The sequence below is a fragment of the Drosophila willistoni genome, assembly GCF_018902025.1.
Source record: "Drosophila willistoni isolate 14030-0811.24 chromosome XL unlocalized genomic scaffold, UCI_dwil_1.1 Seg141, whole genome shotgun sequence".
NCBI classification, from domain to species: domain Eukaryota; kingdom Metazoa; phylum Arthropoda; class Insecta; order Diptera; family Drosophilidae; genus Drosophila; species Drosophila willistoni.
Window position 1 is genome coordinate 15458855 of NW_025814052.1, and position 13890 is coordinate 15472744.

The 13890-nt window shown below is 36.1% G+C and overlaps 1 protein-coding gene across 11 annotated transcripts in view; it reads left to right on the plus strand.

The window, feature by feature from the left end:
• The window catches only part of LOC6638088 (cAMP-specific 3',5'-cyclic phosphodiesterase), a 158497-nt gene that overhangs the window by 143843 nt on the left and 764 nt on the right, over positions 1 to 13890 (plus strand). For 6 of the 11 annotated variants that reach the window (XM_047011383.1, XM_047011385.1, XM_015179315.2 and 3 more), the window contains 7 exons: positions 7210 to 7314; positions 9201 to 9387; positions 9459 to 9552; positions 12716 to 13065; positions 13145 to 13409; positions 13479 to 13593; positions 13669 to 13831. In XM_047011383.1, coding sequence (XP_046867339.1) covers positions 7210 to 7314; positions 9201 to 9387; positions 9459 to 9552; positions 12716 to 13065; positions 13145 to 13409; positions 13479 to 13593; positions 13669 to 13831 — 1279 coding nt within the window. Of the gene's footprint in view, positions 1 to 1958; positions 2141 to 7209; positions 7315 to 9200; positions 9388 to 9458; positions 9564 to 12715; positions 13066 to 13144; positions 13410 to 13478; positions 13594 to 13668; positions 13832 to 13890 lie in introns of those variants that run through there. The other 5 variants (XM_047011384.1, XM_023175736.1, XM_015179314.3 and 2 more) reach the window with 4 other exon arrangements.

Here is a 13890-nt window from a genome sequence, read left to right on the forward strand (position 1 = left end):
CTATTAAACATTAGCGTAGGTAAGTGACGTAAACTGCCTACCAGAGAGACATACAAAGAAATTGAGAGAGAGCAGACAAACAGGAGAAACAATGTGTGAGAGATAGGCACAGATTGATAGAGAGAGAACGATTTAAGAGGGAAGTAGTATGTTAGAATAAAATTAATTTGCACACACGCAGACGGGGAAAATCAAATAACCACAACAAAAATTCTCTCATTCCCCATTCAACCATTCCCATGGCGTATTTGTAAATACCCTTTAAACAACTCTAGAGATTTATAACTCTATTCATGAATTCTAAGTCCCTCTTCATTTTTACTTTGCGTAAATATATAAATAAATCGAAGTGGAGGCAAGCAGTACTTGGTGAAATATACCTTTCCCATGATGTATCTTTTTTACCCCCGAGATTTTAATAGAAACTCGTAGTTCCTCCAAATTGGATTTTTGTATTGAGTCAATTTCATTATTTATGCTGATTTTACAAATCTTTGGAATCTTCTATAGAGTATATGTGTGTTTAGAGGCACTTCCTATGAAAGAATATCTTGAGAGACAGACATCGGGCAACGTGACCCCTCGCTTACCCTCTATATCACCCCCTCATCCGATTAATGAACGATTATGTACCACGCAAGGACGTACAAACGGTTGAGACACGGCCTTTAGAGCACATCTACGAGTTCGTATACAGGGTGCTTTTACTTTAAATAGTTTCTTTTAAATGTATATAGTTTTATTGAATACTTCATTTTATTGCGTTAAATTTATCCAACTTGATTTATACTAAATAAAAGACTTTAATGTGCATCTGATATTTCAGTTCAGAGTTCGTATTTACAAACTATAGACAAATATGTCTCAGTTCGCTCAAAGAAATATATTTCAAATTGTTACACGATTGTCTATATAGTGCCTATAATGTATATCTCTTCAATTTGATCTTCAAGCCTAAGACCCTGTACCCGATTGAGCAAACGCTGTTCATGTTCTTGTATACACTGTTGCTGCTGATACTCATTGTCTGCCTGCCTCTCAAATGTAGCTGCTCCCGAGATGAAGATGAAAAGCAAGCGAGATGAGCAACAACAACAACAGCCACACCAAAATGATGGAAATGACACACATACAGATAAAGCAATTTGGGTTTTTTGTTGGTTTTTTTTGTCGATACCCTGTGGGTTTAAAATTGAGTATTATGTCAAGAGCAACAACTGGCCATGTCCATATAAGCCCCAAAAAAAAAGATTGTCCTTCAACGCGATGACACTTCTCTACTTGGTTGTGAGCTTTATACCGAATTTGAATGAGTTGAAGATCTAACTTCCCTTCGGCTCAAGAGTTGCTAATTTCTTAAGTTTAGTGCTTCAGATATTTATCTCATTTCAACCTTCGTTTTAAGGGATTCTTCTGCTGCGCTCGATAATATTAAACACTTCTGTGCTGGGTATCTTCGTAGTCGATCTTATGATTTGACACATGGGAATTTTTGTTCAAGATGAAAATAATTTGTTTCTTACGTTACGTTGATCTCAGCTGCTTCTAGCGTCGTCGCCGTCGTCATCTAGTAGAATTTTTGCCTTTCATTTTCTATTAATTTTTCCTTTTTTTGCTTCTTGTTGTTATTTTTTCGTATTTTGCTGTATTTTCGCTGGCCACGCCGCGGGACGCGCTTCATTCTCAAACAGCGCGCGCTTGTGGAAAATTCGAAAAGAAAAATAATACGAAAATTTAATAAAATTGCTTTCGATCAAAACATATAAAAAAATATAATATACTTTATATAGTATACACAACTTACCTCTCTACCATTACCACTAAATCAGTGACAGTGCAAAACTACAAACAAAAACGAGAAAAAAAACTTCCATCAAATGTTCAAGTGGTGATAAATATATTAAATATTTTTATTTTATTGTTGTTGTTTTTTTTTTAAATTTTTTTTTCTGTTTTTATATTATTGTGGAAATAAAAGAAAACACCGTTTCAAAATGCTGAATAAAAATTCAGCATCGTCGCAATCGTTGCCGCGAGTTCACAGTTTTTTCAATATGATACCATCGATAATGCAGGATGATTTGGCCGTTACAATCATGGCCGATCGGGATAATATGTTCTCCATTAAATCTCAGCGCAGGTAACGCAAAACAAAAAAGAGAAAAATGATCAGAAAAGGGCTACAAGAGCAAACGAAGGAAAAGGAAGATGAGTTCCCCTCCATTTATGGGTCGCATTTAAAATAGTTAAGTGTGCTCATATGTGTGGGTGTGAGTGTAACAGTGTGTGCGTATACATATCCATATACATGCATACATATAGGTTATTTATTTATGGTTCTGGCAATATTATATTTTTATTCCATTTTAATGACACTAAACAAGCTGCTTTCGCATATTTCTTGTGGCGGTCAGCGAGCACAGAAAAGTGTAGCAGCCGTCCCGCCCCGCCACAGTCGTGGCCAAATAAGCATATTTCTATTAATTATGATCTATCTGTGTATGTATTCCTGCATATATGTACGTGAGTATGCCCCTTTCCCCACCTTCCAGACAGCACGGTACAACACAACAAACGCACGCACATATAGAAAATGTGCGTGTCAGCCCCTCTTGTATCTTGTGCCTTGTTGCTTGGTCATATGTAGATTTCATGTGAATTTTTTATACAACAAATTTCTCAAGTGTTTTAAACAACTTGCACACTTTCGTCTACTCTTACAGAATGGATGGGTAAATGCATTGTTCAGGAAACTATAACATTTGAAAATATTTATCTTTATAATTTAGAAGGGCTAGGGACCACCTAGTCCCAATTGAGGGCATACCCAGTACTCGAATCGAACAACTTTGCAAAGCTTTTGCTTATTGCAATTTAAATATTACTATTGTGGTCAGAGACAAAATTATTTTACGTTTATGCAAAAAATGCTTCCATTTATGATAAATATGAAATCTAAACTCGAAAACAATAAAAGAAAAAAATTAAGAAAGTTTGGACTCACTTATTGTTAGTGATATTGCCTGGAACCTGGTATACCCTGTTGTAATTTTTCAAAAATGTAGCACCAATTGTAGAAGATGCAAAATGTTTGACAAAATCTTTTTTCAATTACGTCGAAATAGTCAAATAGATGGCATCTAATGATATACCAGATGATCGATTGAAAAATTTGTACTTCTATGATAAAGGCTTTATTGATTGCTCACGAGATGATTTTGTTTTAATTGATATCTCTTCATAAATATTCTGTCCTTTTTTGTATAAATAGAAACTGTTTAACCGCGAATTTTTTCCTTTAACGATTGTTATCAGACACAAAACAACTTGTACAGGTGCTGATTCGTTTCATTTTCCATGACTAATACGATTTTTGCTACACTTAGCATAGAAAGACCAAACACTAATTAAACTAAATTAAGAGTCAATGACTCTAGGTCTCAATTATTCCAAAGAAATAAATAGACTTATTTGGTTTATTACAAATTTTAATTTAAAATGCATTAAAATATACTTATATGTAAGTATATTAGAAGAATTATGTAATTCCGTTAGAGCAAAAATGATTTATATTTTAGTTTAATTAGATCAAATTCGTAATGAAGATATTTCTGGGGATGCACTGTGTGTCTACCCAACGACCCTATTAACAATTATGCTAAATGTAAATGTAAATTGCTTGGGTTTCATAGTTCTATTTTGCAAATACTATAGTCGTGGGGTGTGGGGCGAAAAGAAATGAATCATTCTGTTTTCAACATTGAAAATGCGTCGTAGTATTAATAACCAAAATAACCGAATTTGCCGGGAGGCAAAAGGAAAATTGTGCGAGGCGTCAAAAGTGAAATGACAAATCAGCGGCGAAATACATTTGTCTGGCGGTCGCCCCTAGAAAAAAGAAACAAAAACAACAGCGTTTGAGAAGATTGTTGAACTGATGCATTAGGAATGCTAGTCGAATGACCCCTCTGCCCCATTTTTGCCCCTAGATGGGGCAACATCATGGACGCCGACAACAACGATGATAAACAACGATGGGACGAGGATGGAGTCGCCGGCACTTGAAGCTTGCCTTTTGTTTTTTTGGGGTCCAAAATTCATTTGCGGTTTTTATGTTTTTTCGTGTATTTTTTTTTTTGGTTTACCCTGTAGGCCGGAAGATTGATTGGGTATATGCAAGTCCATTTCACAATCTATCCCCATATGTGGACGTCTAACTGCGACTTAGCACCAAAAGAACTCCTGATGGCGACACAGTGATGATTTAGAATAGGGTATTTCGAAAGTCCTTAGTGAGTGTATGTTTTGGCCTGTCGATGCATGAGAAAGACACTTGCCACTTTGCCTTTTGGGATGGATGGATGGTTCGATGGTTGGATGGATGGATAGATGGCTGGATGGATGGCACATACGGGCAAACATATAAATATAAAAGCTCACACAAATACACAAATATATATGTACATATATGTATTTTTACGTTTTATTGAGCGACGTGCCAAAAATCAGGCAAACAAATGTTGAACAAACAAACTGCTGAGAGGGTGGAGTAGAGTGGCGTAGTGTTGAGTGGTGAATGGCGGTTTGTTGAGGGGGTTGAAGGAAACCGATCGACCTCAAAGTGGTGGTAAATGAGTTGGCATTCATTGTTGTTGCTGTTGCTTCTTGCCACAGAGGAGGTCAATTTAAACATGCGTCAAAATTTCAATACAATAAAAATATATAAGTTTACAAAGACGTTTCAAAAGTTAAACTGATTTTTCATTCTCATCGTGCTGACACAATTAGGGTTTCTTTCAAATACAAATAATAAAAAAAACTGTGTGAAAATAAACAACAACGGCAAATCTCTTTGTTGCAAATGTCTCCTTGCTTTCAAATGTAAAAGTCAAAATAGATTATAACTATTCGTTCTAACTGTTATCTCGAATTATGATCTTGGACTAGCTATTCGAGTACCCTGAACAAAGTTACGAAACGAAATCGAGAGTGCAGTCCATTCAGTCTCTCTCTGGACATCCTTCATTGATGTCCTCATTATTCTTTCAACTAGACAAATTTTTTGGCGCCATTCTAGCAGTGCTTGCTGTGGAAGACGTCACCAAAAGTTTTCAACGTTTTCTAATTTATTTTTATTTATTTTCTGTTTATTTTTGGAACGATATATTGTTTTTGCTTTTTTATTATTTTATTATTATTAATTTATGCCATTTTTTATTTGTCAATGTCTTTGTACGTTTCCCTTGTTTTTATTTTTTGGCACGAAGCTAGAAATCGCACACACACAGAGATAAAAATATTCAAATCAAGTGGCTCGTGGCCCAAAAGCATTTTTACCATTTCGGGTTTCTATGGAATTTTGCAAAAGCTGTTAAAATTAAAAGGAGCCAATTCGTCGCAGAAACAAAACTTGGTCTGACCTGACCAATGAACTAACAAAAGTTAGTTATACACTGTATATACTATTTACATATGATTGAAATAATATTTGATAATGTCAAAAAAGATAATTAAGAACATATGAAAGAAAAACATAAATTGCTTTTTAAATCAACCCATGAAATTTGTTCCAAACATGCAAATCAAGTTTAAAAATAAATAAATATTTGCAAGGTAATAGGCGACAGTATATACTAAAATATTTCCTTCTTTCATCCTTTTTTTCAAAAAGAGGATATTTAAACTTCGTTATGCCAAAAGTTAAGTTTATTGGTTCTTTTATATACATATATATGTATTTTTTTTTTATTGTTTTTTGGGGCAGCCACTGACCTTTTATTTTCCACCCATACACACACACTCACATATATATAAGGATTAGGGTGGTGGTTTATGTATATGTGTAGGTTTTGCTTCAACATTTTGCCATTTAAATTTGAATCAAATCTAAAAAATAAATTAATATCTAAATTGAATGTTTCGGAAAATTAAAAAATAGAAACAATTTTATTGGAAACTCTTTATTAAATGTGCATTCGAAACTTTCCCATGTAAGCCAGACAACAAAAGCCACAAAAAACAAAGAAAGTAAAAAAAAATTTTAAATAGCGCTGCGTTAGGCGACTTATAGTGTTTTGGGGATTAAGATTGGGTATCAACATCTGAACACCCAGACGCGACTCAGTAAGCGACAACAAATGTCTTTGTACAAACAAACTCCATCTTCGAGTACGAGATGTCTAGAAACAAAATTTTGCTTTGTATTTGATGTTTATCAATTGATTATGATTTTTAGGAGTGTAAGAACAACTATTAAAAGGTTAAAGTTTATCAAAATATGCAACAAGATTCATGCACAACCATATCCAGATCCAATACTCTACTCGATCTAGACATATCCATTTGTCCGTCCGTCTGTCCGTATGAACACCTAGATCTCGGAGACTGTAAAAGCTAGTGTAGTGTGTAAAGTGATCCAGTTTATTTAAAATTTTTGCCACGCCCCTTTCCGCCACCGCAATTAAAAAAAGCGTTCATCTATTCTAGCTAGAGACACAATATTTGGTACGTATATTTGCTTAGTAAATGCGCACATTTTTTATGTGTAAATATTTTGCCACGCCCCTTGTCGCCCCCGTAATTTGAAAAACTCGATTATCTCCGGTAATTTTCTACCTTGTGCAGTGTGGCGCACATAAATTTGATACTTACATATATCCAGCAAAATACCAACTTTGATCAAAATCGGAATAAAAATAGCCAAGATATGCATATAAACGTTTTTCCATAAGGCCGGAGTTGGCCGTTGTCTGGTGGGGGCGCTAGGGTGCTCGTATGCTTGAGTGAGCGAGATACTAAGATATGCATGTGTAAATGCATTTGTTTAATAAATTTGAAATATTTGCTTCACTGGTGTATGGTATATCTAAGTCGGCGAGACGACTTACTTACTTCATTAAAATTGACCTGACTGTGAGGTCTGGGTCTGGTCCTGGCTAAGAATCTATTTGGTTAATTTTAAGTGTAACACATTTAACTGATGAGTAGCGAATGCTTAATCACACTCGTTGTTATTAGTTTGGCATGTTTTCATTCATACGTCTTTTTTTCATTTTTCGTTTTTTTTTTTAGCTAAAGGTAAATAGTGATTACAAAGAAATAAATATTCTTATAATAAATAAATAAAATAAATATACAAAATACTTTTGTATTTTGTTGGTGCAATAAAAAATTATTCAAAATTTCGCAACTGCTCTTTCTTTGTTACAGCCATGGCGAGGATCTCATTGTGACGCCGTTTGCCCAAATTTTAGCCAGTTTACGTTCAGTGCGCAACAATTTATTAAGTCTGACAAATGTTCCAGCATCAAACAAGTAAGTGTGCTACCGTGACCTTGGAAACCTACTCACCCCCTGCCATCCCACCGTCCCTGACTCAGACCACTGGTTGTCTCTATTACTAAGTACTAACATTTCCATGCCTGAAATAATAACTAAATGTTGCTAGCTTCCCTCTTTACCTTTCCCCTTTCTCACAAACACTCTCTTGCTCGTTCTCCCTCTCTCTCTCTCTCTCTTTCTCCTTCTCTCGTTGTTGTTTCTCTGTGTTATTCTCCAAATTATTCTCTATCTCTCCCTCCCTTTCTTTCTCTATTCGGCTGTGTCAATGTGTTGCTATTTGTTTTTTAAATTAATTAACCACAGAAATGTAACAACAACAACCATAACATTTTTATCTAATAATTAAAAAGATTTTTAATGATGAGCCAAAAATAAACCTGAGAAAGCAGAAAAAGGTTCAACAGAAACCCCCCTCCCAAGACCACGGCACTATCGCTCACTCAGTCAGCCCCTCGACTTCAACAGAAAATACTGACGCGATATGTTTTAAAAATATCAATTTAAAAATTTTTGAAGACATTTTATTTTTCTGCGTGGTCTTTGAGAAAATTTGTCTTTCTTTTAAATTGATTGTTTGCTGTGTCTCTCTATTTCCGACGAACTTTAAATTTAGCTCAAACATTTTCTGTTTAAGTTCAATGAGTGTTTATCTGGCTGTGGGTGGTGTGCGGGTGTTGCCAAAAAAGGGGGGTTATTCAACCAGGAAGCTTTCATTTCATTGGATGGCCGCTGCCATACGAACTTTGTGTGTGAATAACCCCCCAATAACCAAATAAATAAAAGCGACCAACACCCATTCCCACCCCTTCACACAGTCACATAATAATAAATATACATACATATATATGTACATATATCTAATACCATTGTAAATTAAGTTGCGGAACTAACAACTGATCAACTTCGAATGACCTGGATACCCTAATAGACTAATCAACTAAATCACATGCCTTTCCAGTATAAATAAAAATATAAGAGAAAACTGTAGAGATTTTTAACGAATTTTTTGAAAAGGCTTCTTGTTTCTTTCTTACATAATTATTTAAAACCAAAAAAAAAATCCAAATAGCCTTAGGCTGTCTATAACGACATATCGTTTAAAACTTTTCAGATAGTTCAATTAATATAAAATTAATCAATGAGATTACTCAGACGTTGATTCATTCGGTAATCGGCTTAGCTGAAGTCACTGGTTTCCTTAATGTTATTACAACTTAATGTAAATGTTCCCTACATAAAATGTAAACCATTTGTATAAAAAGATTTCGACTATCAAAAGTATTTCTATATTAAAATTAAAATTATGAACTGTACACAATTTCCAATATTGTATGTATTTTCTATATGTTCTCCTTATCTCTTTCTTTTTTTCTCCCTGTATTTCTCTCTCTTCTTTCTCTTTCTCCCCCTCGTATTTGCCTTATTCATTCTAAATACTTATATGTGTGTTCCTCATTAATTGTACTGATTTTATTTTAAATAACTTTTTCAAATATCTCAATGTTGTATTAATCGTTAAAAATAACTCCCTTCCACTCATCCCTATCTCTTCCACCACCACCACTGCCACCACCAATTGTCGTTTATCACTGATTTTTTGCATTTATCAATTGCGTTTATTTTATCCTTTTTCATTCTTGCTGTGTCCTCATAATTGTTTCCCTTTTGTTTCATGCTAACCACATTTTATTGTTTCTCTTTTTATTGTAATTTTAATTGTTGTTTGTTTGTTATACCATAATATGAAACCCTCCACCGTCCCTCCCACTATCCACCGTCCCGACCACTCTTTTTTCTCTCTGTTTGTGTGCGTGTGTGTGTGTTCGTGTGTGTGGAAAACCATTTATTAATCAACCAAGATCCAGGCGGCCAGCTCAGTCATCATCTGTTGGACGTGCCGGCAATGTCAGTGGCGTCCAATTGGCCCAAGGAGATGAGGCATACACACGCCTGGCCACCGATACCATTGAGGAGTTAGACTGGTGTTTGGATCAACTGGAGACCATACAAACGCACCGGAGTGTCTCCGACATGGCTTCCCTTAAGGTAATCCCCATTCAACCCAAATAACATAGTCCCTGAAAATAATCAAAATTATTTATTTTTGTCTTGTTTAGTTCAAGCGCATGCTGAACAAGGAGCTATCACACTTTAGCGAATCAAGCAGATCGGGAAATCAAATTTCCGAATATATCTGTTCAACATTTTTGGGTAAGCTTTAACTTAAAGGAACAATCATATAAATATATGTTTATTCTTAATCGTATTCAGATATTAGCTTGGAGTTATCTCATCCTACACGAAAAAACCTATGTATTCTCTTCTATCTTTTTTAGCATGATGTTTTAGTTATTAGATTACGGGTTTTGATTGGTTCCGGGGGTAAACGAAATTCCTAGAGACGCTTCAAAATCTTGAAATAGATAATGGTGTTGGTATTCAATACTAGTGAAATTGATTGTTAAATTCTAAAGCATTAAATTTCGAATGTACAGCAGTTAGAATATTCCTTAATCGGTTTATGGTTTCTATTATATACAAACATATTTGAATATACATACAAATGTTTGGCGGTTTGTATGTATGTTTAATCCCTAACTGTGATTGAATTGTGCTGATTTAAATGATAGCTTACTGTTGTTGCCCTGGAGAATTACAATTTAATACTACCTACATACTAATGGCGTAGAAGACGCAAGGGAAGAAAAAATAAAAAGACACGAAAAGAAATGAAAAGCTTTTCGGATCTATAAAACTTCACATACCAATCTTTTTATCGCCTGTCTCGCTCTCACTCTCACTCTCGCTCTCTCTCTCTCTTTCTCTCTCCCTCTTGCGTTTCTTGGGTGTTGCAAAAAAAGTTTATTTTCAAATTTTGAAAATCCATCACCACCGTTTTTGCTATTATGTGCTGGTTATTGGTCGCTCTTTATTCACCCAATTCCATTGTTGTCCCTCTCATCTCTACCATCGCTAGATTCTCTACGCTCTATCATCATCAATGGAAAGGCGAATGCAAATGTGCTGAAAGTTATTCAAGAAGTTTTTCCTAGTTGCAATTCCTTTTTCTCGAGTTGTCCTCCTTTTTGTTTAGCGTACAAAAGTATGCAATAAAATCGCATTAACCACAGCAAAAAACGAAAAAAACACACCAGAAGAAGGAATGATGGAATAGAAATGGAAAATGAGGAAAAGAAATTGAGGAGAATAGAATAAGAGGAAAAAGTTGAAGTAACCTCGCCACATCCCTCCTATACACAGCATTCACAACCACATGCACCCTTAAAATTAGAGTAAACGGCAACAGCAGCAAAAGTTATGCAAAAAATGTAAGAAAGAAACGAAAAACCGTGCGCCGAGCGCCGTTCGAGAATTGAAAGTGCAAAATTAAATTATGCAGAGCAGCATAAAAACAGATGAAGTGGAAATTTCATTGTTTAACCTGGAAGCCAACCCAAAAACGTATAAAAGAACAGAACAAAAAAAAAAAGAAACCCGTCCCCATGCAGTCCATTTCTGTTTTTCGGTCAAAGCCACTTTGTGTGGCGCTCAACGTGACGGGTCAGTAGGGGCAACAGCAGCGATAACAGGGGGGGTGAAGCGTTTTTCAAACAAAGGTGCCGCTGCCCACAGCTAAAGCCAGAAACAACCCAAAAGAAGAAAGAATTGAAAAAGAGAACACAGGGAGAATAAAGCTGGTAGAAATAGATTAGTGACTATTGACGAATATGAAATACCCTTGATTAAATTTAATCATATTAATTCTAAAAAAAAGAAACTAAGATAAGAGTCTGATAATATCGCAAATAATTTGTCAAAAATATCCCAGAATTATTTATTGCAGTGTCTCCTAGCTGTTAATTTATTAATGGTTTTAATCATTATCAATAGACTTTAACGCTTTGAACAAGGACTGGACGGCTTGGTTGTAAGAGTGTGTGTGCGTGTGGGTGTAGGTTGATGGCATATTTGCACATTTGTCCATATTTCTGCTTCGCTGGATTCCTAAGTTCTGACTAGAATCCTGAGGCCTAAGCGACCGACAGACCTACCGGCCGACCAGCTCTTTACTAAAATTTCAGGCCTATATTAGTTGCTCTTACTTCTGCTGTTTTTGTTGGTGTTGTTCTTTATGTTGTTATTGTAGTTTATCAAGCATAAAATCGCATTTAGGGTCCGAGACTCGCACACGCCTAATGTCCATTTGTAACACTTCATTTGAAACAGAAGCCGCCAACGTTGACGCCGGCTCAGGCTCGGGAAAAGTCAAAACAAAAAAACACAAAAACGATGGCAACAACAGTAGGCACCAAGGGGTAGAAAAGGGGTCGAAAAGAGGAGCCGTTGTTTGCTATAGCATGGAAAAAGCTCATAAAGCTTTGATCTATATATGTATGTAAATGTACCTATACATAAGCATGTACATATATCTACCCACAGCATGTTAAGCACCTGAAATCGGAATCAGAACTTTTAACATATGCAAAACATGAGAGGAACAAAAAAAAAAGAATAAAAAATCATGTGACAAGAGGAGATGGGTGGCGAGAGAAAAAGAGACGAAAGAGAATCCCTGCAGGCAGTGCAAGAATTATGTATGGTGATGATGATGGTCATGTGATGTGATTGAATAAAATTTATGCATCATTACTATGAAATTCAAGTAAAGTCTGTCTCTCGTTCTGCTCTTTTATTTATGGCAAGTTTAAAGAAAATTAACAAAATCTGAACATATATCGTTGGGCAATTAGAGGAGACCATTGTGAAATTTATACAATTAAATCTAATCCCTAATGTATGCTATAGTGTTGCCAAAGTTTGTTCACACATGGCGGATAAATCCATACACAGATTATTCAGTCTTCTAGCATGTTTTTTTTTTCGTTTTGCAACGCAATTTGAAATGAATTTTAATTTATGCACAGGCAATTTGAATTTGCGAAACACCAACGCACTCACACACAAACATACACTTCCATAGAGAAACCTAAAAGTAGGCAATGGAATTTTGAATAGGAAAGTTCATTGTTTTTTTCTTGTGTTTTGTGTATTCTTTGCTTTTTGTCTGTTGCCAACTCTCTTGAATATTTATGCTTGTTTAAACAACAAAATGATGAGATGGATACAACAAATGGGTGGTTGGGAGACGAGCGTGGGAGAGGGGCTGAAATGGGCTTGGCTGCTGATGAGGAAGAAATACGAGACTTGCCTTTGATGTCAGTCAGAGTTTTTGTTTTAGCTCGGCTTCTTATACTGCTTCTGCTGGCACATGAAGCGCATATTATTCCCCTGAGGGTGCATGTGCGAAATTTGAAATCCGTTTCCACTCGTCATATATTAAGTGCGTTTTTTTCTTTTTTTTTCTCCTTGACAGACAAGCAGCAAGAGTTCGATTTACCCTCCCTGCGTGTGGATGATAATCCGGAGCATGCCATTGCCAATGCAGCAGCCAATAGCGCTCAGCAACAACAACAGCAGCAATATCCACGATCACGTTCACCGCGAGGTCCGCCCATGTCACAGATAAGCGGTGTGAAGCGTCCCCTATCCCATACGAATAGCTTCACTGGTGAACGGTTGCCCACATTCGGTGTGGAAACGCCCAGAGAAAATGAGCTGGGCACCCTACTCGGCGAGCTAGATACCTGGGGCATTGAGATCTTTAAAATTGGCGATTTAAGTTGCAATCGTCCGCTCACCTGTGTGGCATACACCATATTTCAGGTGCGTCTGTCAATGAGTTGACGAAAATCCTATTCTTATTACTTGGTGAACTCTCTTTTTTGTTCTTGTCAACTTACAGAGTAGAGAATTATTGACCAGTCTTATGATACCACCGAAAACTTTTCTTAACTTTATGACTACTCTGGAGGACCACTACGTCAAAGACAATCCGTTTCACAATTCACTGCATGCTGCTGACGTGACACAGAGTACAAATGTGCTACTCAATACACCGGCACTGGAAGGCGTATTCACTCCACTCGAAGTAGGCGGTGCATTGTTCGCCGCTTGTATACACGATGTTGATCATCCTGGCTTAACCAATCAGTTTTTGGTTAACTCAAGTGAGTCTTTTGCGTACAGACAGCAAATCGATTGCCACTTAACTTTTTTGTTTAATTTATTTGGCGTAGGTTCCGAACTAGCATTAATGTACAATGACGAATCTGTTTTGGAAAATCACCATTTAGCTGTTGCCTTTAAATTATTGCAAAATCAAGGATGTGATATATTCTGTAATATGCAAAAGTAAGTTCATTTTGACTTGTTTGGGAAAACTGAATTCGGTGGATGGAACGGATATCTATATTCTCTACCATTTAGGAAACAACGCCAAACATTGAGGAAAATGGTTATTGATATTGTGCTGTCCACGGATATGTCCAAGCACATGAGTCTGTTGGCCGATTTGAAGACAATGGTGGAAACCAAGAAAGTAGCCGGCTCCGGGGTGCTGCTGCTTGACAACTACACCGATCGCATACAGGTACAAAGCCGAAAAAAGAGATTAAAAAACTCTTTATAATTCTGAATCACTCTCTGTCT